At 57.8% G+C, this 22,607-nt stretch overlaps 7 protein-coding genes across 7 annotated transcripts; 5 read left to right on the top strand and 2 right to left on the bottom strand.

Moving 5' to 3' along the window:
- Positions 1-767: 767 nt before the first annotated feature.
- Positions 768-1,785, top strand: HRG_05033 (ASF1 like histone chaperone domain-containing protein; the record flags this gene model as incomplete). The annotated part of the gene is made up of 4 exons (XM_044863504.1): positions 768-876; positions 936-975; positions 1,030-1,338; positions 1,404-1,785. The coding sequence occupies 4 exons, from the start codon at positions 768-770 to the stop codon at positions 1,783-1,785; spliced, it is 840 nt and encodes a 279-aa protein (XP_044722118.1).
- A 1,267-nt stretch (positions 1,786-3,052) lies between these two features.
- On the bottom strand, positions 3,053-5,653 carry HRG_05032 (GTPase-activator protein for ras-like GTPase domain-containing protein; the record flags this gene model as incomplete). The annotated part of the gene is made up of 5 exons (XM_044863503.1): positions 3,053-3,213; positions 3,284-4,877; positions 4,937-5,185; positions 5,252-5,385; positions 5,452-5,653. 5 exons carry the CDS (start codon positions 5,651-5,653, stop codon positions 3,053-3,055), a joined length of 2,340 nt encoding a protein of 779 aa, XP_044722117.1.
- A 5,727-nt stretch (positions 5,654-11,380) lies between these two features.
- On the top strand, positions 11,381-12,108 carry HRG_05031 (redoxin domain-containing protein; the record flags this gene model as incomplete). Its single annotated transcript, XM_044863502.1, has 4 exons — positions 11,381-11,688; positions 11,758-11,803; positions 11,855-12,020; positions 12,080-12,108. The coding sequence occupies 4 exons, from the start codon at positions 11,381-11,383 to the stop codon at positions 12,106-12,108; spliced, it is 549 nt and encodes a 182-aa protein (XP_044722116.1).
- An 843-nt stretch (positions 12,109-12,951) lies between these two features.
- Positions 12,952-14,691, top strand: HRG_05030 (IBR domain, a half RING-finger domain-containing protein; the record flags this gene model as incomplete). The annotated part of the gene is made up of 4 exons (XM_044863501.1): positions 12,952-13,042; positions 13,131-13,804; positions 13,862-14,567; positions 14,627-14,691. 4 exons carry the CDS (start codon positions 12,952-12,954, stop codon positions 14,689-14,691), a joined length of 1,536 nt encoding a protein of 511 aa, XP_044722115.1.
- Positions 14,692-16,352: 1,661 nt separating this feature from the next.
- Positions 16,353-17,878, bottom strand: HRG_05029 (XPG i-region domain-containing protein; the record flags this gene model as incomplete). Its single annotated transcript, XM_044863500.1, has 5 exons — positions 16,353-16,357; positions 16,427-16,508; positions 16,583-17,609; positions 17,670-17,817; positions 17,866-17,878. The coding sequence occupies 5 exons, from the start codon at positions 17,876-17,878 to the stop codon at positions 16,353-16,355; spliced, it is 1,275 nt and encodes a 424-aa protein (XP_044722114.1).
- A 1,404-nt stretch (positions 17,879-19,282) lies between these two features.
- Positions 19,283-20,000, top strand: HRG_05028 (translation machinery-associated protein 16 domain-containing protein; the record flags this gene model as incomplete). The annotated part of the gene is made up of 4 exons (XM_044863499.1): positions 19,283-19,454; positions 19,518-19,605; positions 19,659-19,792; positions 19,852-20,000. The coding sequence occupies 4 exons, from the start codon at positions 19,283-19,285 to the stop codon at positions 19,998-20,000; spliced, it is 543 nt and encodes a 180-aa protein (XP_044722113.1).
- Positions 20,001-21,645: 1,645 nt separating this feature from the next.
- HRG_05027 (uncharacterized protein) lies at positions 21,646-22,443 on the top strand (the record flags this gene model as incomplete). The annotated part of the gene is made up of 1 exon (XM_044863498.1): positions 21,646-22,443. The coding sequence occupies one exon, from the start codon at positions 21,646-21,648 to the stop codon at positions 22,441-22,443; it is 798 nt and encodes a 265-aa protein (XP_044722112.1).
- Positions 22,444-22,607: the final 164 nt, after the last annotated feature.

Genomic DNA, 22,607 nt, shown 5'->3' with positions numbered 1-22,607 from the left:
AAATCACTTGCAAGCGGTATTAGTACAGGGAAGCTGGGAATGGCAGGCCCCCTGGAGCTGCTGGTGGGGCTCGTCTCGCGGCGCGTCCCAGCCCATTTAAAGTCTTCGCGTCAAGCTCCCGGTACTTGTTCTGGGAAGTGACCTCAGTCCCTGGCGTCCGAGGTACTGCCATCTTCCGGTACTTTCTTTCCCGCCCATTGGCCCATCACCTGTCGCACCTGTCTCTTAGCCAAGTAAGGTACTTCTTGCTCATGACACATTGACCCGCCCGGTCGCATGTACTGTACAGCAATCGACTGCGATAAAAGTAGCGCCACCTCTCAACGCGGTACACCCAGGCGCGTCCCGCCAGTGCGTCACGTCCTGGATTCTTACCACCCTCCCTCCCCTCCTCCCCTCCGCCCCTCTCTCTCCATCTCCCCATCTCTCCATCTCTCCATCTCTCCATCTGCCTCGCGCACAGTCTCTTCTCCCACCGACCAAGACACACATCCTCGCCTGTCTCGCCAATCGTCTTCTCTTCTCTTCTCGACTGCCTTCCTACGCGCACACTCGCAGCTCTCGCAGCTTCGCACCCCTCTCTCCCCTGTCTACTTCTCCCATCCCATCGCGACACCACGGCCCTCGCTGACCCGCGAGCCTCTCCGCAAGGCAAATCACTTCGCATCGCCGTCGATTTCCGGCTCCCTCTGAGACACGACACGGGCTTGGCATCTCCGCCAGTACCCTTCGAATCGCTGAACCATACCAGTCTACGTCAGGCAACAATGTCCGTCGTCACGCTCTTGGGCGTCAAGGTGGTGAACAACCCCGCCAAGTTTACCGACAAGTACGAGTTTGAAATCACTTTCGAGTGCCTCGAGGCTCTGGAGAAGGGTTCGTCATCGCCCTCAATCTCCGGCATTCTCATGAGCCCGCCCGCTAACGCCCTCCAGATCTCGAGTGGAAGTTGACCTATGTCGGGTCGGCCACTTCGTAAGTTGGACATCCACGCCGCCGCTTTGCCTGCACATGGCTTACATCTTCCAGGGACCAGTATGACCAGGAGCTTGACTCCCTCCTCGTTGGACCCGTCCCCGTTGGCGTAAACAAGTTCCTCTTCGAGGCCGATGCTCCCAACACGTCCCGCATACCCGACGCCGACATACTTGGTGTTACCGTCATTCTCCTGACGTGCGCCTACGATGGCCGCGAGTTTGTGCGCGTCGGATACTACGTCAACAATGAATACGACTCGGAGGAGTTGAGTGCGGAGCCCCCTGCCAAGCCCGTCATCGAGCGCGTCAAGCGTAACGTGCTTGCGGAGAAGCCTCGCGTCACCCGCTTTGCCATCAGATGGTACGTCATAGCCCTTGAATGTATGAGGTGGCTTGTTTCTACGTTGTCTCTAACAATGTCTCCAGGGATTCCGAGGCCTCTGCCCCTGCCGAGTTCCCGCCAGAGCAGCCCGAGGCCGACCTCGTAGCGGATGGCGAAGAATACGGCGCTGAGGAGGCCGAAGAGGAAGCCACCGAAGAAGTCGAGCACGACGCCGAAGCCAAGACAGCCGGCGAGGACGCGGAGATGGCCGGTGTGGATCCAGAGCCGGAGAACGGGCAAGAGAACGGACATGAGGAAGACGGCATGTCCGACGATGGCTCTGTCGACATTGAGGGCGAGAGCGAAGACGAACTCGAGGAGGAGGAGGCCGAGGCCGAGGTTGGCGAGGACGACGCCATGGAGGTGGACGAGACCGAGAAGCCAGCCAACGCACCCGCATCCAAGCCCGTCACTGTCGCTTCTTGAGCAGTGGGAGGAGGCACTTGATATTGCAAAAACTTTGGGCTGTTAATTTTTATTTTCGTTCGTATCCTTTCTAGTCTTCACTTGGATCAGCCAGTTGGCCGGGCTGGACTAGACTCGGGCGGTCGCCAAGGAACAAGAGGAGTTTTTCTGTTTCTTTTTTTGATACTTTTTACGAATACAACGAAGGGGAGGGATGATGATATCCAGAGGCTGGTTTTATCGTAAAAAAAGAAAGAGGACATGATGGCTTGGTTACTGGCCGATATCCTCCAAAGGGGCACGCAAAGTACAGCCACTTTCTTCTGCATGCAAACGCCCCAAGTCTCATGGTATCAAGTCGAGTAGTCGCTCCCCAGTGACTGGCATGTCGTTTGCCAGATGTCCAGCGCCTTGTTGTATAGATGAAGGAGAAATAGAAGAGGCTGGCAGCGCGTGGATTGGGGTTTGGGATGCTCACGTCGTTCTTGTTCGCGCAGCACCCACTCCTCCCTGGGGCGAGTCATGGTGATGCCGGTGCGACAAACCGAATGAGCATTATTAGACGGGTTAGATGCGTATGAAAACCCTGTCATCCATCGTACAAAGTCCAACCCAAGCCCAAGCCCAAGACCGTCCAAATCACATGTTCCCGTCGTCCTAAGCCTCAGCGCCGCCGGCACAGTCCATTACGTTGGGTCCAGGCAAGATTCCCTCCCCGTCCTCTGTCCGCAAGGGATAGCATCGCCCAACGCCCGGTCCGGTGGTTAGCCAAGCACCTTTCCTGTGAACGAAAAGCACGCGTCGCCTCTATCACAGAATCCCTCGTCTTCATTTACCGTCACTGCTCATCCAACCGACCGGTGCTTCTCAGCTCGTCATGACGGCCAAGCACGTTCCTCCGGGCATAAACAAAGAACGTAAAAAGACAGCAAGAAAACGGTGCAGGGCAAAGGAAAACAGACCAAAGACCATCGAATATCAAGCGGCCCGAAGAACCAGTTTTCCACCACGGGCCAGCCGAAGCAGAAATCCAGGGAGCTTCCTCTCGAGGTATCACGTAGTGCATAGGTGAGCGAAATGCCTGCAACTTTGGAAACAGGAGGTGGGTGGGAAACATGATCCTCCACAAGCTCTTTTTTTCCTGTAGCGTGCATGAAATGGAGCAACAAAGTCAAAAAAGGTTTCCGTGGTATCAAGAAAATTGTCCGTAACGCCAGTGTTGCTTTGTCGGCATAGCCATGTGTGTTTGTTTGAGGGATGTGCGTCGGGGCTGTGGAGCAGAGCCGCTTTACCATCCCTTCTTTCGGGCGAAGCGCTTGTTGAGCAGGGCCAGGACCTTGGGCACATTGAACTGGACGTATTCCAGATCGAGTTCGTCCTGGTTGTCTTTCTGCATCTCCAGCAAGTCGTCAAGCTTGAGATCCAGCTCCAGTAACCCACGGTTGCGGCCTTCGGGCGGCGTTAGCAAGGGGAATGCCGGGCTTCTTGCTTCTTGAATGGGAGGTACCCCTAGACTCACCTTTGTAGTGCAGCGAAATGACAAACGTTCCCGGCAAGGGGCTGATGAAGTTGAAGTAGATGTTGGCCCGTCTGTTATCCGGAACATTGCTCTTCTGGATCACGCCCTCCTTCTCGAGCTGCTGGTGCGTAAACTTGTACGGTCCGAGCACTTGCTGCTTTTGCTGCTTCCGCTTTGTCCCCTCGCTCTGCGATCGCACGTTGTGGAGATAGCTCTTGTATGTCTCGAGCTGGCCAACGAGATAGGTGTTGTGATCGCGAATCGTTTTGTACACCTCCTCGAGCTTCTGCGTCTCGACAAGGACTCCATCCTTGAGGGAACCGAGATGTTGCAGCTCCTGCTCCACCTCGTCTCGCAAAAGGTCGAACTGATCGCTCTTGTCGATGACGCCAAGCTCCTGCAGCTGCGAGAGCAACTCCATTGCTCGAATACCCTTGCGGACCATGACGGCGTCGTTGCGGCTCGTGGCAGCAGCGTCTGCGATCCGTTCCAGACGGAGGGGCCGTTTCAACACGGCGCTGCTATGCGGTATGGAGCGCATAATTTGCACGAAGATGGACTTGGCTTCCATAAAGAACACTTCCTCTTGCGTGATGTCGAGCGCAGCCGTCAGGTCGTCGATGGCTGTCTCCCACCTGCTGAACAGCGACAGGTTGATGACCCTGTTCTCCTTTCGCGGAAGCTGGGCAGGGGCAGGGCCAAGCTCGGACATGATGATGGCCAAATGCGAGTTCTCGTCCTTGCATATCTCCTGGTGATGCTTGTCAATCAGAGCGTGCATGGCGTAGATTTCGTTGAGTGTGATGTCGAGCTCAAGATCCTTCTTGGACAGCGCAACATAGTTGTCCATTTCAAGGCTCTCGTAAAAGTCGCTAACCTCGCAGAGATCGAGCATGAACTTGTTGATCCTATCCTTGTTCTGCTGGATGAAGGGCTGCAACTTGGCCATGTACGGTTCCTTGGCGTACGATGGCTTGTTGGCCAGGTTCTGGAGCATCTTGGCAATGAGAGTCAAGGTACGACGCGGACGCTCGGCCGGTGTCCCGTCGATGAGCATGTACGACTTTGGCGTGACGATGGCCGGGTTAATGAAACGCAGGAAAAAGAAGCCGCCAATCAGGGTACAGATGACCTGGTCGTTGGCGTCCGGATACTTTCGCTTCGTCAGACTACGAATCTGCTTGCAGATCCAGCGAATACCGTACGGAGCCTCCTCCAAGCCGTCGATGATGGTTGTCAGGAATCCGTTGGCGATTTCCGTCAGCATGGTCAGTCTCGGCTCGATGATGGCCTGGACCTGGGGGTTCTCGGCGGCCTGCTCGGCAGTGATTCCCTTGGGCAGGTTGGGTGGCAGGGTGCCAGTGTCCTCCTCGATCTGTTCAATCATGCGCTCGTAGACCTTGAGGGGGTTGATCTCCAAGTCGAGGTCCTTGAGCTCAATCAGGCTGTTGATTCTATCGGCCAGCGCTGTCTTGAGGAAGCTCTGCCCCGGTCCACGTCTGGTGTACGTGGTCATCATCCGCGAGACGGGGGTGTTGGCTCGTAGGAGGGAGGAGTAGTCGGGCGTGTTGTCGAACTGGTAGGTGAGGACAGACTGGAGTCGAGTTAGCAAAAGCGCTCACGCGACATCAAACCCGACCTGACGGTGCTGACCTGGAACATGGTGAGAAGCAAATGCTCCTCTCGGCTCTCATACTGGTTGCCGTAGATTGTGAACATGACGGTCTGCAAAAGCGAATCAATCTCAGCCATGGAAACCAGCCTGCAGAGGTGAGCAATGTGTCTCGGCTCGGACTGGAGGAGAAACATAAGGTTTCCATATTTTTGCGTCTTATCATCGTTGGGAAAGAATCCCTCCTGCATATCAGCAGCCTCCTCGAGGCGACTGGCGACTTCGTTTTGCTGCGAACAGGCGTTAGCAGGTTGAATCTAGCGGTCTCGATGGGGACTGTCGATACGGCGGCGTACCTCCTCCAGGGCCATGCGATTCTGTATCAGGAGCGCGATGCGCGAGTCGAGGTATCGCACGTCTTTCTCGAGCACGAAGTTCTTCTTGGACTGCGACGAGATCTTGGACTTGAGCTCGCGGAGAGCCTTTTGAGCTGCAAGGAAACGGATGTTAGCCAGGGACATGGGCGCTAGGCTTTGGTTGGTTTCTGGAGTTGCACCTTTGGCAAGTTCATCCTCAATCTGCATTTCTCCCTCGTTTGCTGACATGGACATGTACAGCGCGGACATGGAGTACCGCTTGGATTGGCGCGCAGAGCGCGTGCCATCGTAGGATGACATGGTGTTTTGACGTGACAGGTTCTGGAAAGAAGATGAAGAGGCAGTGGAGGCTCGTGAGGGCGTCTGGAGCATGACGGGCATGGTGCGATGAGGCGGAAGTGCGAGGGCAAGGAAGAGGACTCGGGTGGGATTGAACGGGCGGCCTCGAGTCTTGTTTCGGGGAGCGTCGTCGTGAACGCGAGGGGCGAGGTCGGGTTCGGGGAGGCCCCGACAGTGGCGTCAGGGGAGGCTCGCTCGACGTCGTCAACCGTCAGGCGACGGAGAGCGAGGGACGGGAGTGAGCGGTCAAGCAGCGGGGCGTGTGCAGATGGGTCGATTCGACTTCATTTATCTTGTGCGACGCTGCGGCCGTGAGCAGCGACGACTTGGGATGGAAGAGAGGATGGCAGCCGGCCGAGGGGAGCAAGGGGGTGTCTGCGGACTGCTGGCGTAAATTGACACAAGGGAGGACCAGAAGCCACAACATGCGACGCTGTCAAGCCAGGCGCAGTTCGCGGGGGCGCAGGAACAGGCAGTTGCGGGCAACCAAAGTCGAACTTGGGATGACTTGAACCCCTGGAAAAATCGATCGAGCCTTGCGGGAAAATGGAGCGTTGCAGGCAGGATGCACAAGGAGATCCTCAGAGTCGAGAAGGTTAGGCGAAGCAAGGTGAAGAGAGGCGAGGCGAGGCGAAGCAAGGCTAGGGAGGCGAGGCTGGGGGAAGGACAAATGAAGGCGAAGGCGTGGAGGATAAGTCGTCGGCTGTCAGCTAACTGTTTGGCGCTCGTGTGAAACGCTGCACAGCCAGTATGGCTATTGCGCAGAAGAGGCTCGCAGTGGTTTTTCCCTCTTGCCCCTGCTTGCCTGGAACAGTTGTGGCTGTTCAAGGGCGGCTTTCCAACAGGGCCAGACGCAAGCGACGCAGTTCGAGGCGGCAGGTGGAGCGGCGGCTTCGGGAGACGAAAGATTCGAATGATGTGGTTGGAGAAGACGGCTGATGCGGATGATGAAAAGGACGAAGGCAAAGGCGATGTGCCTTGTTTGGTGGTGGTGGTGATGATGAGATTGGGAGGAGGGGAGGGATGCGTCAGGAAGAGTCAGGAAGAGTCAGAGGAGGCAGCGGGAAAATGCGAGAGTGGGCTGGCTGGTCGGTTGGATGGCCCAATGGACTCTTTGGACGAGGTACTCGGTACTCGCCGGGTGACGGGCAGGGACAGTTGTGGGGGGCTTTGGGGAAGCATCGGCGGCGCACGAGTGGAGGGCTCGGTACCCGATAGATTGCCAGTGCAAGTCAGAGCCTGCTTCAGCTAGGTACCGAGTACCACTGATGCTGAGTGCGGCTAGGTAGGTAGGAAGGCACAGGTAGGCACAGGTAGGCACAGGTAACTTACCTACTACTACTACTTGAGACGGGCACGCATGGGGACGAAGACTTGCATACGCGGGTTACGACTATTGATGATGATGATGATGAGGCGGTTGTTGTATAGGTTGCTTGCGGAGTATTCTTCGCGCTGGCAGCAAACAGGGAGAGCACCAACGAGGCAGGGCAGGGCAGGAGCCCAGTCTCAGACGTCGGTTTCTGGTGAGGGGGCACAGGATGGATTGGATGGATGGCTCGGCAGGGACAGGGGGGAAACAGAGGCCTCACTTCGTCATCGGCTGGGCGAGTCAGCGAGGCCCGGGCCAAGCCTGTACTAGGGGTAAGACGCCTGCAGCCACGGGTCCCGTATGTACCAGGTAGCAGGTTTGAAGGCAAGGTGCACTGCCTGCCAGAGTCTCCAGTAGTACAGACACCCCTGTACCACGGCGTCCCGACACAGCCTCCAGGGCATGCAGGTTCTCTTCGGTACTTGCAACAGAGGGCAGACCAGCACCGGTGCCCTGCATATAGAGCCTCGGGGCCTGGTAGTGAGAGCCTGGTCGCCGGCGCCCAGTGGAGCGGCGTCGGTTCTCGGTACTCGGTACATGTCCAGCAACAGGGGTTTGGATGAAAGTCAGGCAATCAGAGGTTGCACAACCATCAAGCCAAGGCTGCGATAATCAATCAGCAGGCCCAGAGGTCAACTGCCGGGCAAGTTTTTGTGGCAGTACCATGTATTCGAAGCGTTGAGCCGGGGCGTCCGGACAGTAGGTAGAATGTAACAGCGACCTGCTCCGTGACGTCTCCGTGAACAGTACTGAGCGAACTGAGCGAACATGGACGGCCGATTATGGCTGAATCCTGTGCAGCCGGGTATCAGGCAAGGTGAAGAGCGGAAAACAAGTTTGTCGACGAGAAGCAGACGACACGTCACCGCATAACTTACATGATACTGCAAGGTAGATAGATGGAAGGATAATAGATAGATGGCTGCTCTACGGGGCCCTCATCGTCTCTTTTGCTCCACGGCACCGCGCCCGACTCCACCCGTCGAGCTCCGGCCTCGTCTTCAGTCGGCTCCTGGGCACGGGGCGAGTCGAATCTGTACAGATACGTAGTACGTAGGTCGCATGAGCCCTTGGACACATGAAGTGTCAAATATGCCGTGCAATCCGTGATTGGCCCCGTCTTCGTTTCGACGTTGCATGCATCGTTGGTGGCTGACACGGAGCCGGTGCTACCTGGGCGGATGCATGTGCTTGCATGCCTTTAGAAGACCGTGAATGCCCTGACTGAAATTGCTTCATTGGCCACCGTGAAAGAAGGAAGAGGTCATGGAGTTTGTATGACACTTATGACACTCCACTCTCGACACGCGAGCGTCAGCCGCCACTTAGGGCTCTGCTTTCCTTTCATTCACGACGAGGATTTGACTTATACATAGACGGTATCGATGGACGCTTGGACATGTACAGTGGGTGTATCAACGTAAAGGGGCAATCTGCAGACTTGCATCCGAATCGTCGGACATCAAGACGTGGGTTGAAAATAGCCCAGATGCACAGAATGTAATTTACCCAATAAAGAAATGGTGCACCAGAAGCATTAACCTGGACGGCACGGTAAAAATAGAAACGAAACCCCCTCTCCTGTCTCTGATGCTTCCCTCATCCCTTGGTCGTATTCAGGCATGGCTCGCTGCCAGTAGGGATCATGCCCTGTGCAAAGCACATGCACGCTTTCCTTTGGCCCCGGCTGCTGTCCGGCACCGGCGGCCTGGGACGGAGCCGGCCGGGCCGACCACCACCCAACAAGCAGCCAGGGCCCCCCTACCTTGTTCATCCAACGCCTCCTCCTGTTCTTCCATGCGACTGTATGTACTGCGTGTTCGTATTACTTTCTCCTTCTCTCACCAGATCCGTGCAAAGAAAAACCGGAGGGGGAAGGGAGAAAATCAGGGTGTGAGAGCGGGGACCAATAGAGCCAGCCATGTTTCACTTTCCGGCGCCGTGAGCCCGCGCGCGTGAGAATGAGATATTTTGTTTATCCGGCCCTTTTTTGACTGTTCAAGTTTAAAGGATGCGCGCCCTCTCAGCATGAGTCCGAGCGTCACACGGGCACCTAGTGTTTCATCTCGCCTTCGAGCCGGGGTCTCCGCTCTCGACAAAAAAAGCAAACAAGAGAGGCATCGCCGTCAAGTGTCTCATCGGCCTACAAAGTACATTACGCGTGCACACCTGTTGATGCGCCGGCTTCACCCCCTTCTCCCTGATACGTCCTTCGTGCCAGGAACCGGCCTCGAGCTTTCACATGTCCATCCTAGGATATCTCTTGAGGTTCGCATCATGCTATCCGATGTCACGCCAAACTTTGCGTACTCGAACCATGCCCACGCATTTGTCCAAGCCTACTCTGCTCTGTACACATCTATGTACGAAGTTCACCTCCAGCACCTAACGTCCCCTCTTCCCCCTATACTTGGCGTTCAAGTATATGCCGTCCGTCCAGCCTTCTCTTCTTGGCGGCAGTGGTTCTCGGCATCTTCCCATCATAGCATCACCCCGCGGAGTGTGCCAAGGATCGCCTGAAAATCTTCCGTTGCCCATCCCATCTCATCCCTCGTCTTCAGCTCTCGATCCCCTAGCATATCGAGCCGGAGCGGAGGGAGCTGAGCTACTTCGTGCAGATAATCGGTGCTTATTCTGGCTGTGTGGTGTCCGCATCGCCGGCCGGCGGAAAAGCAAAATAACACTCGCCCGAGCTCAGCTTCTAAGGGACCCGTGTCTTACTTGTCTTCCGCCGAAGGTGGCCGGTAATCATGATTCCACGAATCAGAACGCCATGCTTCATCAGATTTGACTTTGCGCCGTCAGGGACCCGGTGCCCAGACGGCCCTGGCCAAACGATCGCATCTGCGGTGCTAGGGTTAACCTTGTCGTCCGAACACCTAGCCTCCAGCTTGGGCAATAGGTTTTCAGAGAAGAAGAAAAAAAGGAGGCAACCCCAGCACGGCTTAGTCGTCTCGTTTCTTGCCCTCCCCCCTGGCCTAGACAGTGGCCTCTTTGCCTGCTTCGAGCCGACAGTAGAGTTTCCGGGGACTTGAACTGACTCGGACGTCGGTCTCGGGCGGTATCACAGCGACAGTACAGCAGCGGGGTATGGGGCAGCGGCACTTGGCTATATGCCGCGTATCTGTTCAGGCACTCGCCTTGCCCCTAACTCAAAGGGTATCGAAAGAACCGCGGCGGTGAATCGATCGACGCAGCTTTGCTATGCGTGGTCTCGGATGATCGCGTACTTCATTCGTGGGATGGATCAATACCCGGAGACCCTGAGGTCAACCCGCCTCTCTCCTCTTTCCCTCCAGACCCCGATGGAGTTGCCATCCGTGCGCCTCATTCTTCTGTGCTGGCATAAGACGCACGGCCGGCTCGCATGATGGTTAGTCGGGCCCGTTGTTCTTGTCTTGACTCTGCCTCCTCACCGTGCTTGGCTCGTGTTTCGAATCGAGCTGCTCCCCTTCTGGCCCCCTTTTCGAAATGACCTCGGAGCTTGCCCGCTTCTTGCGCTTGGCCCTGAACGACTCCAGATGCAACAGACAGGCGCGTGCGATCACGGCAACTGGCCAGTACATACACGAGGCCGCCGATTTCACGCCCGAGTGCTAAGCCTCGTCGCCAGTGGAACTCGCACAGCACGTCGAGTTGAAAAGGCCGTTTCAGCACCCCAGCGTTACCGCATGGCGACTGTGCAGCCCAGCAGAGTCGGCTCGAAAAGAAAGGCCGGGTGACCGCCAGCGGAGATCCACTTGCCGTTATGACGGACGGGTAATACGTAGCTCTGTGGAGGCCTGAAGGTTGGTTCAAGTTTCTGGGAATCGTGCAAATTCTTGATTCAACTTTCCCTAGTTTATCATGAGATTGACAAGCATGAAGCTCAGTTGGTGGGTGGGTGGTGACGCAGCGGCTGAAGTCATCGGCTCTCCGCCCCGATGTCTCCAATCGTCAAAACGTCAGTCTCTGACGCTTTCGGCCGAGAGAGAGTGGCCCTGTCCAACAAGGAGATTTGGGCGTTGGGAATAGATGGAAAGTCGGTTGGCTTTCGCCGTTGGTCCGGTGCCGAATCTCCAAAGTGGGGCTTCGGCCCCGGACAGGCGGGCCGGCGAGCCAACTGCCCTGAGTACCCGACGGTACTTGTTCACAGGGCCCAGCCCCACTACGCGGAGTGTCGAGCGGACACCCCCTCCGTACAGAGGTACTTTGCGACTTCTCTTTAACGGGGGTATTCACCAAGTCGAGCTTCCAGCCGCGACACTTTCCCATCCGCGTCTCGCCTCCCCTTTTGCCATCTCAGCAGCCCGTCCAACACGAATTGCCATTGCCGCACCCCTCCGTCTCCCCCAGTCCCGTCCCCCCCAGTCCCGTCTCCTCCAGTCCGTCTCATCCCGCACGCCAGCCCGCCGACAATGGCGTTTCGTGCCTCCCTCGGGCGAGCCCTCTTGACCCGTCCCGCCGCTCGGAGCTTCCATTCCTCACCGCGAGCCTGCGTCAAGGTCGGCGACCAGGTGCCTAGCTTTGACGGCCTCTTCGAGAATTCACCCGGCAACAAGCTCAACCTGGCCGACGAGCTCCAAAAGGCCGACGGATACATTGTGGGCGTGCCGGGCGCCTTTACCGGAACCTGCTCGAGCCAGCACATACCGTCCTACATCAACCACCCCAAGCTGAAGAAGGCGGGCCAGATCTTTGTCGTTTCCGTCAACGACCCCTTTGTGTGAGCCAGAGCCATGCAGCTCGAGTGCAGAGGAGCCCTGGAATGGCTGACCAAGGGGGCGCACTCTAGCATGAAGGCATGGGCCGAACAGCTAGATCCCGCTGGCGAGACTGGCGTGAGTGTATCTGGCCTGCTGCCATCGATACCGCTAATGGCTGTCCATTAGATCCGGTTCATCGCCGACCCGACTGCGGGCTTTACCAAAGCCCTCGACCTTGGCTTTGACGGAACGGCCATCTTCGGCGGCGTGCGCAGCCAGCGCTATGCCTTGAAGATTGAGAATGGCAAGGTGTCAAAGACGCACATTGAGCCGGACGGGACAGGCGCTGATGGTAAGTCTCGGGGATTGAACTTGGTTTTCGAGCGAACTGACACACGATTGCTTCTCCAGTCTCCATGGCCGACAAGGTACTGGATTAGAGGGAGGCGCATTCAAGGCGATCCAGCGGGGCCACGGTCGTCTCGTGTCGGTTCCTTGTACAAAGAGGAGTGCGAGGTAATTATGGACATGGACATTCGCTCTCTGCCTGGATCTGGCGAGCTTGGGAGTGCGGGAACTGGTCGGCCGTAGTGGATGGAAGTGCGTGGCCATGTTTTTTTTCGTCGCGGTTCCCTGCCCCTGTTTCGGCCTCGTTGCTCCAGCGAGCTAAACAGGCACAAATTATAACGGTCATGGCCCGAAAAGGGTCGTTTGTCCTGTGCAGGCCCAGATTTGAATGCTCCTGTCACGTCGACGCTGGCTCTAGGGTAGGCCACGGAGCATGCGTCAGGCCGCGGTTGTCCCGGCGCTGCTTACCTCATACACACTCTCAGGGGAACCGCCTTGGCCGCCTTCGTCATGGGCCCGCTCCGACGGATGCGAGATTCCAACCATCCGTCGTCTCCTGACCAAGACAATAACAGAGCCGCCTTGTGCTTGTGACATCCCCTCTTCCAGGCTGCCAGCAGAGCCCAGTTGAAGCGTCGACCTCTGCATCTTCTCGCCCTTTGCCCTTCTCCCAGCAGCATCAACCTCGGCCCCCCCGCCTCGCTGGTTTCGCCGCCCCTCGTCTCCTCCCGCCCGGCCGTCAGCGCCCAACGGTCGACGAGCCGCTACCACAGTGCCTTTTGGTGCACTTCTGAGCCGCCACCATTCCCCCTCTGACAAGAAAGCGAAAGGCTGCTGAGGCGACGGTGAGCCCTGACCACAGGGACGATTTTCCCCAGAAAAGGCTCGTCGCCTCAGCTGGCTCAGCCGCGCCTCCCACCCCTGTCACCACCGGCATGGATTCAGAGGAAGAGTACATGTCCAACATGTCCACCGACGACGAAATCATGCAAGAGTACAGCGGTGATGAGGTGTCGGCGGGTGAAGGCAAGCCACCCTCTTTGCGTAACGACGCACCGGGCCGCCACTCTTCTTCCTCCACCAACACCTTCAGCTGACACCCCCCGCTGCCTAGACTTCGACGACGAAGACTTTGAAGAGCCAGATCCCGACTTTGGCCTCTCCTCCAAGGATCTCGAAAGGACGAGACGGCAGGCCCACGTCATACCCTTCAAAGTCTTCCAGCCTGCCGACATCCAGCGCCAGCAGGATGACATGATCAACGAGGTCAACATGATTCTCGACATGCGTAAGGAGGACGCCGCCATCCTCCTCCGCTACTTTCGATGGAACAAAGAGCGTCTGCTCGAGGACTACATGGATAGGCCCGACCAGGTGCTCGAAGCTGCCGGCCTGAGCAACAACTCGTCTGCCTTGCCAAAGCTCGAGGCCATCCCGGGCTTCATGTGCGACATTTGCTGCGAAGATGACCAGGGACTTCAGTCCTTTGCCATGAAGTGCGGCCACCGGTATTGCGTCGACTGCTATCGCCACTACCTGACGCAGAAGATCCGGGGCGAGGGAGAGGCAGCGAGGATCCAGTGTCCCTCGGACGGCTGCGGCCGCATCCTCGACACCCGGTCCCTGGATCTGCTCGTCACGGCCGACCTGACGGACCGCTACCGTGACCTACTCAACCGCACCTACGTCGAGGACAAGGACGTATTTAAGTGGTGCCCTGCTCCCGACTGCCCCAATGTGATCGAGTGCGGCGTCAAGAGGAAGGACCTGGAAAAAATCGTCCCCACGGTCGAGTGCCGCTGCGGCTACCGCTTCTGCTTTGGATGTCCAAACCCGGACCACCAGCCTGCCCCCTGCGATCTCGTCAAGAAGTGGCTCAAGAAGTGTGCCGACGACTCCGAGACGGCCAACTGGATATCTGCCAACACAAAGGAGTGTCCCAAGTGCAGCTCGACGATTGAGAAGAACGGCGGATGCAACCACATGACGTGCCGCAAATGCAAGTACGAGTTTTGTTGGATGTGCATGGGCCTCTGGTCGGAGCACGGGACAAGCTGGTACAACTGCAACCGGTACGAGGAGAAGAGCGGCTCCGAGGCTCGCGACGCCCAGGCCAAGTCTCGCACGTCGTTGGAGCGCTATCTGCACTACTACAACCGCTACGCGAACCACGAGCAATCGGCCAAGCTGGACAGGGACATTGCCCAGAAGACGGAGAAGAAGATGGTGCAGCTGCAGACCACGTCCGGCATGTCGTGGATTGAGGTGCAGTATCTCAACTCGGCATCCCAGGCCCTTCAGACCTGCCGCCAGACGCTCAAGTGGACATACGCCTTCGCCTTCTACCTGGCCAAGAACAACCTGACGGAGATTTTCGAGGACAACCAGAAGGACCTCGAGATGGCTGTGGAGAACCTGTCAGAGATGTTTGAAAAATCCATCCAAGAGTTGGCGGAACCCAAGCTCAAGGTAGACATTATGGACAAGACATCGTACTGCAACAAGCGTAGAGTCATCTTGCTTGAGGACACGGCCGACAACCTCGTCAAAGGTACGCGAATGCGCTGTTCGAGACTGATGACTTGTCGGTGGCTAACGATCGTCGTGCAGCCAAATGGACCTTCAACGCGGATCTGACCCATCCCAGCCTCGCCGCCGCCGCCCCCCGCCGTTGACACGGTCGAGACGGCCATAGCGGGGCGACACCGTCATGACGACTCTTCTTGGGGTCTGTTTCTTTCCCGCACGACGTGAAACGATTCGCACACGAAGCGACCGGGCACAAGATGCGATGCCGTCCTTCTCTGGCGTTTGGGGTGGAGGTTGGTTCTGCTTTAGCGGCTTGCGAATGTTTGATGTTTTACTCCCTTGTCTCTTTTGGCATCTTTTCTCCCTCATTCCCCGTTCAGGGCTCTTCACTAGCTCGCTCGCGGCACATAGACGCATCACAGTGCCTCGCTTGCTCCTCTCTGCCCACGGCGTCTGGGCTGTGGTATGCCAGCCATTGTTGTTATTCGCCTTTGCCGTGGACGGGGCGGCGGGTACGTCGGCGTCGCGGGCATCCATGGCCGCTGGGACGACGCGATCGAAACCACAGCTAGTGTAGATAGACTCAATGCACACATAGAAAACAAGGCGGATGGGCCGTTTTGTACACATGAATCTTGAGCATTCCACAGGATCTGTTGCGAAAAAAAAAGAGGTTTTCCATGACGCCTGGCAGACCAAACAATTCTCACGTTCCTCCCCGGCTTCATGCTGCCTTTCCATCTGCTCGCGCCGGCGCTCCCTCTCTAGAGTGACCACGCCAACCTGACATGAAAAGACAGTCTCGCACACAGCAGCCAGACGAGGCTGGGAAGAGGAGAAGGGAAAAGAGACTAATGCTTTCTGCCTGTGCGGGCTAACATATACAAGCATATTAAATCAACACCGATGAATGCAGGATCGTGACACGTTGCGACTGCTACTTGGTGGTGGGACAAAGGAGCCAGAATCGCCGGTCCCGTGCGTCAAGTCTCAGACAAAGGCGAATCTCGACAGATTGAGCTTCGTGGGCGGGAAGTCCGCCTCCTCGTCGTCGTCTTCGTAGTCGTCGCCCAGCGGAACAATCTGGTCCTCGCTGCCCTGCGGGTTGTTGAGCGCCTCCACCTCGTCCAGGTCCACCCTTGGCAGCGGCACAAACGAGGGGTTCACCGGCAGTCCCTTGCCAAAGCCGCGTCCGATGCTGGGTCTTGGCTTGGGCAGCTTCGGGGACATGGCCATGGCGGCTGCCCTGACGCCAAGGCGTTGGAGTGGAGTGAGCCTCGTGTGAGCAGTCGAGGGGGCTGTCGAGGGCGTAGAGGCTACGCTGAAGAGCGAGGAGCGATGCGAGACGGATGAGGCAGGCGTCACAGCAGATGATTGTGTCGAAAAGAGGTAACGGCTCAAGCTTGGCCGAGAGGGCGTCTCCGACAGCTGATAGAAAGGTTTGCAAGACTTTGGAGGTGGCAGGGAAGACTCGACCAAAGATGTAGCAAGTATGTCGTTCTTGGGCTGCGTCTGCCGGGTTTCCAGTGATGCCACACTTGTCCGTGACGCTTGGTTCTTGACAGGGCTTGCGTCGCTGAATATGGTGATCGACTTTCCACGTTTATTTGTGGGCTTCCAGTCGTCAAGGTCGGGCAGATCGCGTACGGCCTCCTCGATTGAATCGTCCGACAGTAGGTACGCATCGCTTTTGGCTCGCCTCGGGCTATTGCGCTTCGGTGGCGGGAAGAATTTGCTACTCTTGGGGGCGCTATCTCCATTTACCTCGCCACAAAGGCGGGCTTTCTTCTGAGGCCTAATCGGTGGCTCAGTCTGGGGTACGGCGGCGCGAGAGTTAATGCCATTGTAGACTGATCGTGTGGGTGCCGGGCTGCTTGCGACTTGGGAGTGCGTGTTCGAGGCAGGCTCCGTATCCCGCCGTTGAAGACGAGGTGAGGTTCGAGTCGGGTCTGAGCTCGTCCGCCTGGGAGGAACAGGCCGATGTCCCAGCTCAGTCTCGTCCAGATAAGGCCGGGGCAAGGGGAAAACCCGCGGCACCAGTCCCCGTTCAGTAATCTGCGCAACCTTTTGGGGATCGACCGAGAAGCAGTTGGCATCCATTTCGCCCATGGGAATCCGATTGCAACCCTTGAAGTAGGAGCCGATGGGCTTGGGAGGTGGTTGCAGTGTGCTGGGAGCCGCGGTCTGAGAGTGCCTCCTCTTAGAAGGTGTCGTCTGGACGATGACCGGTTCCTTGGAGATGGGGTCGACGTGCCCTCTCGAAATGGCCCTGGCAAGGTCCGGCTCCACGTGGGCGCCTATAAAGGGCATCTCTTCTGCGGTTCTTGACCCATCTAGCTCCGTGAGATGAACCAGCTCCTTCTTCGTGGGGCAGAAGACCCATTGATGCAGAAACGTCAGCTCTGCCTGGTAGAACAAAGTCAGGTAGTTCTCCGAGATGCGCTTGCCCTCGAACTGCAACATGCGAACGACGCGCTCGGGGGTCTTGCATTTTCGAAGCATGCGGTAGGCCGTCTTCAAGCCAACACCGGGCAGGCCGCCTAGGTAGTCGCACCCGCTCATGATGGCCATCCGCCTGAAGTCAGCATCCGTCCACCCCGTCAGTGAAACTTCGCGGCAGGCGCCGAAGTCGCGTCGGTTGATCTCGATGCAGTTGCCGTACTGATCGAGCTTGGTGAAGAGTCGCTTGGCGCCAAAGACGAGCAGGTCCGAGTCGTCTGACAGTATCCCGCTGACGAAGCCTTGGCGTTCTAGATAGACGAGCTGGGCATCTGCCTCGTAGGGGGCAACGACGTATGGAACGTCCATCTCGTCCAGGTGGTGGATGAGGTTGCAGGCCATCTGAGGGGTGACGTCGATGCATTTCTGGAACTCCTGGATGGCTTGGGAAGGCTTACCAGCCTTGATGAGCTCGTTGGCCAGCTTCCTCTTTTCGTCGCGTTTCTTGGCTCGAGACTCCTCGGTGGCGGCCTTGCTGGGGAGGAAGTCACCGTCGAAGACGATGTAGGGCATGATGCCGAAGTGGCGGAGCATTTTCACGCGGTGCAAAAAGGCAGTGATATATCTGGACACGACGTGGTTAGACTCAGTCAATGGCATGGAGGCGGCCTGGGGCGTGGCCTACTTGCGGGTGGGCTTGCCCTGGCCCAGCTCGCCTGCGCAGGAAAAGGCAGCCCTGTGTAGCCATCCGTAGGCGTCGACCCCAAGAGTTTCGCCATGGAGCAATTTCAACTCGGTGGGGCGTTGGATCGACTTGAGAAGAGGCAGCAAACCTGGGAAACTGGTCAGCATTGCACAGACACGGGCTTGGCCTCGCATACCAGAGACACCCATCTCCAAGGCGCGCTGAAAGCAGCGCTCGATTCGAGACGGATGTTGCCGACGACGGAATTAAACTCGCCCAGGCAGCCCAGAGTGACGGCATGCACCGGGGCCCAGGACTGCCATCCGTAGGCGGGCAGAGGTGTCGTAGACGCGGCTGTTGACGCGGTGCCAGCCAGTCCTTTGCTTTTGCAGCCACGTCGGGACAGACGCGGCGACAGGCAGGCAAAGGCAGGTGCACAGAGCACGTCAGACAGCACCGTAAAGATAGGCGGAGGCGGCGTGCAAGTAAGCGCGGAATGGAGGCGGCATTGGATCTGGACGGGTCGAGAGGAGCAGCGGTGGGAGCAGAGGTAAGTAAGGTAAGTAGGCAGGTAGGCAAAAAGAAGAGACGCCTGGTTGACCCTGTTGTGGTGGTCGCGTCGAACAAGTACAGGTACCGTCTGGCAGAGCTGGACAGGCGGCGGGACCCGTAAGAGTTGTTGCCCTATGCCTGGAAAGACTGCGGGGGAGGGGGGCCCCGTACCGCACCGCGACTTGGGCCAAGTACCGGTACGAGCGGCGCTACGTGCAGGCAACAAGCTCTTGCAGAATCAGATGGCGCTCTACGAGATACATACAGTACATGAGCAGGTTCTGCCTAGGTACCTAAGGTAGAGCAAACAGACAGAAACGCGCCCGTAAGCGCCGCACGCCTAGGCAGTTGCCCATTATCTAATCCAGTCGTCTGTCCCATCCCACCTATCCTAGGTATCCATCTACACGCAGACGTTTGAGCGCGTCGCTGGAGCCCCACGAGCCGCGACGGGGAAGAGAGAGGATCAAGGAGGCCCAATTTAACAGCCGGCTCCAATTGGCCTAGCGGCGGGCGCACTGGCATTCCCCCAGCAACCAAGCCCACGTCATTTCCTGTCTTTGGGTCCCGCTGGGGTGTGACGGCTGAGACGCGCGACGGAAGACGGCAGCGAGGAGGGCGAAGCGCAGGGCTCTAATTACGGAGTACGGTGAAAGTGTAATCAGGAGCTGCGTCGACGGCAGCCTGTCCTCGCAGACCATGTTTACCCGCGTTTCGACGTGTAGATCCAAACACTTTGAGCGGCAGGTCTCGACTCCACACCCAGGGCCGGAGCGGCCCTTTGTTAATCCGCTACACGTCCTCGGCATACCTACAGTACGTATATCAACCCAAACTCAGCATTCCGCACCACACTCAAGGGACTGGTGAATCAAAAGTCACCGCTTCTACTTCACCTAGGGACCCATTGGGCAGGTTTCTGAGGAGACACAGTTCGACACAGACTGAAACCAGAGTCAAAGTTCGTCATTCTTCAACAGCCGGCCGGACGAACCAGCCAAGCCACGATCTCGGAACGAAAAACCAAGAAAAACTCGGCACATCTGACCCCAAGCGTCGAGATGCCAAGCTCTCTGCACAAGACGCGCAAGCACATTGCCAAGAAGCGTAACGGCGAGGTCAATGCCTTGCACGAAAAGTCTCGCGACTCGCAGCGACTGCACAAGGCAGGCGTGCGAGACCAGCGCCTCGAGAAGCTCGCTGCGGCTAGGAGCAAGCAGGAGCGGCCAATCGGTAAGTTGGACAGGCTCCCACGCAGCTACAGGGCGGATGCTCACGAGCCCTCTCTCTTCTCAGTTGATCGTGTTGTCTTTGTGCAAGAAAACTTGACCGAGACGGGCAACTCGCCGCTTGACCTCGCCGCCGTCCAGTCGCTCATCCATGCGTGAGTCTCGCCCGCCCGCCCCTGTCTCGTGCCCGCTAACATGTAATGGGAAGCTTCATCCACCAGCACGATGAAGAATACGCTACCCTAAAAAAGGCGCGGCGTTCTGGCCGCCCTCCAAGCACAAGAGAGGATCTGCTCAAAATGAAGATAGCGGCCCTCGACATCGAGTACCAAAAGGGCTTCGGTAAGTCAACTGTTGCCCCGCAGTTGTGCCCAACGTCGAGCTGATTCCTTTCGCTCTAGCCCTCCCAGACGTCATGACGGAAGAAAATGTCAAATTGCTCGAGGATTGGGAAGGCTCGTGGTCCAAACTCACCACCTTGACCTGGATCAAGGTATCACGCACCGGGCAGGTTCGCAAATCCGACTTTCCGTCAAAGGGGATCAACTAGGGAGACCTTAGGGCCAACACAACCGTCGGCCGCCGATGCCGTAATTCAAGCTCAGTCCATCCACGCCATGGGGCTTGCAAGCAACGCATCGCCTCCATGTCCTGGGAAGCAGCCGGTCGAGACACCGGTCCTACGGCCCCGATTCCTTGGCCTCTTGCGAGATGCTCACGCATGTCCCTGCATTCACGCGCGCCGCTCAGGCTCAACCCAGCTGAAGCCATGGACCTGGTAGCTGGGGCCCGAGATATAATCGTTCCTCTTCCTAAACCTCTTCGAATACGAACGTCTGGATGATCCATCCCGGGCCCAGCTGGGGAGGGCACCAGTGGGAAGAGCCATCGGCGTGTAACGTCTACTGTGTGCCCCAAGAAGCTCACCCTTCATCTCATATACTTTTCGTCTACTGGAGGCCGAGTGCGGCGAGAGCTCAGCTGATGACCAAGGCTGCAGTCTATAGCCAGGCGGCGAATGTGCTGGGGACAGACTCAGTGGGGCTGGTCCTCGGCCATGGAAACCCATCATGGGCTGAGGTGGTCGCGCAACAGCGCCATTTACCATGATGTCACGATTTCATGAATTACATTTGAGAAGCGTGGAAACCTTTGCACCTTATTTCGCCACTTATGCTTCTTATACTTCTTCTAACAGACGGCCATTGAGTAAACCGTCTCGTCCTCATTCCACCTTTGCGCGTCCGCCGCCGGTACTCGTGGTCGGCCGGGATGCCAAGCTATGGCTGGGCCTTGTCGTGGACTGCGTGAAGACAACGAACGCGTGCGGAGAGGAAGCAACGAGGCAGGCATGGTTGCATCTCTCTCAGTCCCCGACCTGGACCCGACTTCCAAAAGCGTCAAAGTAGTATAAAGGTGCTCGCTAAGCTCCTGCCGTTTGCCCGTCCTGACATATCGTCAGAGGAACCTCTGTCAGCATCTCGCCTCTGTCCTCCTGCACCGCGTCGACTCCGTATCGAGCAGAAACAGCATAGCTCTTCATCATCTCCATCGCCGTCGTCTTCCTCCCCTCATCTCCATCGACCATGCTTCATCACTTATCCCTCCCCTCACGCCCGCTCCCCCCAGCCGCGCCCTCGGACAATACTTCCTCGCGCCGCCAGAGCCTCTCCAGCTCCCAGCTCGCCCCGCCGTGCCGCCGTCCATCGACCAGCTTCTCGCACGCCTTGCCATCTTCTGCAGAGCGCGGCGTTGCCCCTGCTTCTGAGTAGGGCTCGGACAAGGAGAACTGCGGCTCGCGCGGCTTCGGGTCGACGGGGCTGCTGTTTGGCGGGGCGGAGAGGGATGCGTTCGGTCCCGCCGCCGAGGGTACATGGGGCGTCAAGGCATCTCCCTTTCTCCAGAATGGCGCTTTGCTCCCTACAAGTCCCCAACATGACCGTCTCGACCGGTGCCGCGCTCCGGCAGAGCGCAACGACAGCCCAGAATCGGCTCGGGGTTTCCCGGACGCGCCTTCCGACCAGCTTTCTCCCGATTCGGACAGGTTCCTCGCCATGATTGATGAGAACCTCCAGCTCGGCCGCGAGAGGCAGGAATCTCCCTTGGCAGACCGGCCTGCTCGCGCCCGAAGCGCATCCTCGGAATACCCCTGCAGCAGCCCTGGCTCTCCGCAGGTCGTCTCGCCCGCATCCACCATGCGTGTCAACAGACTGAGCTTGTCGGATCTGTCCCGCTTCGGCCGCGGCAATGATCGTCTCTCGTATCTCAGGTCCAGCTCAACGGTGTCGTCTACACAACAGGCCGAGGGCGACACGAGCCACCAAGAGGCTATGGATGAGGCGACAGCCGCCATCTCAGGATGGCAGGACGAGCCTCGTCCGCTCCAGAGGCCCGCCTACAACCAGTACGAGCTTGCGGATAGCTCTGAAGTACTGCCCAGTGATTCCCTCTCTCAGCGCCTAAGCCCTACGCCTTTGGAATTTGAGCCTCTAGCCCCCGCCATCGACAGTCGTACCAGTCCAAGTGACGTTTCGGAGAGCACGTTAAACAGCCTTCAGCGCCTCAAGAACCAGTATGACGGGCCAGCCGACTCGCAACGTTTGAAAGGCTCAGAGCCCACCTCCTTACCGCCTCTCCGACCAAACAAGCGCAGTGCATCGCAGTTCTCGCTTCGCAGCCTGACCAGGTCTTTCTCCAAGCGTCCACGGCTCCAAGGACTCCGCAAGTTGGCCACCCATGTCTACCGCGGCGGCAGTCGCCATCTCAGCCTGGCACGTCACAGGTGGAGGCTGCAGAAGGAACAGGAACGCAGGCAGTTTGAGGCGTGGAAGGCCAAACGTCGCAGGGAACGGCCTGCTGACCCGCTGAAGGGCAAGTCAGAACGGGGCTTCGGCACCTTTTCCTTTGAGCGCGGTCGATTCGGCAACGAGGAATGGTGGAAAGAGGGGGTGGCCAAGTATCAGGCACCCGGCTGGATGCTGTTTCAGAAGTGAGAGAAGCTCCAAGATGGCCAAACAGTTATGACCGGATCACTTGCTGCGCCGCAAATTGGGGACGAAGGTTTTTTGACGAAGACGGGCGACGGTGAGCTCGCCCGCGGGGAGCCCGGGTTGCAAGTAGCAAGATGAGAAACCTGCCGTAGGCTTGGCACGATCAA

The sequence above is a fragment of the Hirsutella rhossiliensis genome (assembly GCF_020360975.1).
Source record: "Hirsutella rhossiliensis strain HR02 chromosome Unknown scaffold00004, whole genome shotgun sequence".
Taxonomy (NCBI): Eukaryota; Fungi; Ascomycota; class Sordariomycetes; order Hypocreales; family Ophiocordycipitaceae; genus Hirsutella; species Hirsutella rhossiliensis.
This window is presented reverse-complemented; position numbering and strand designations above follow the sequence as displayed.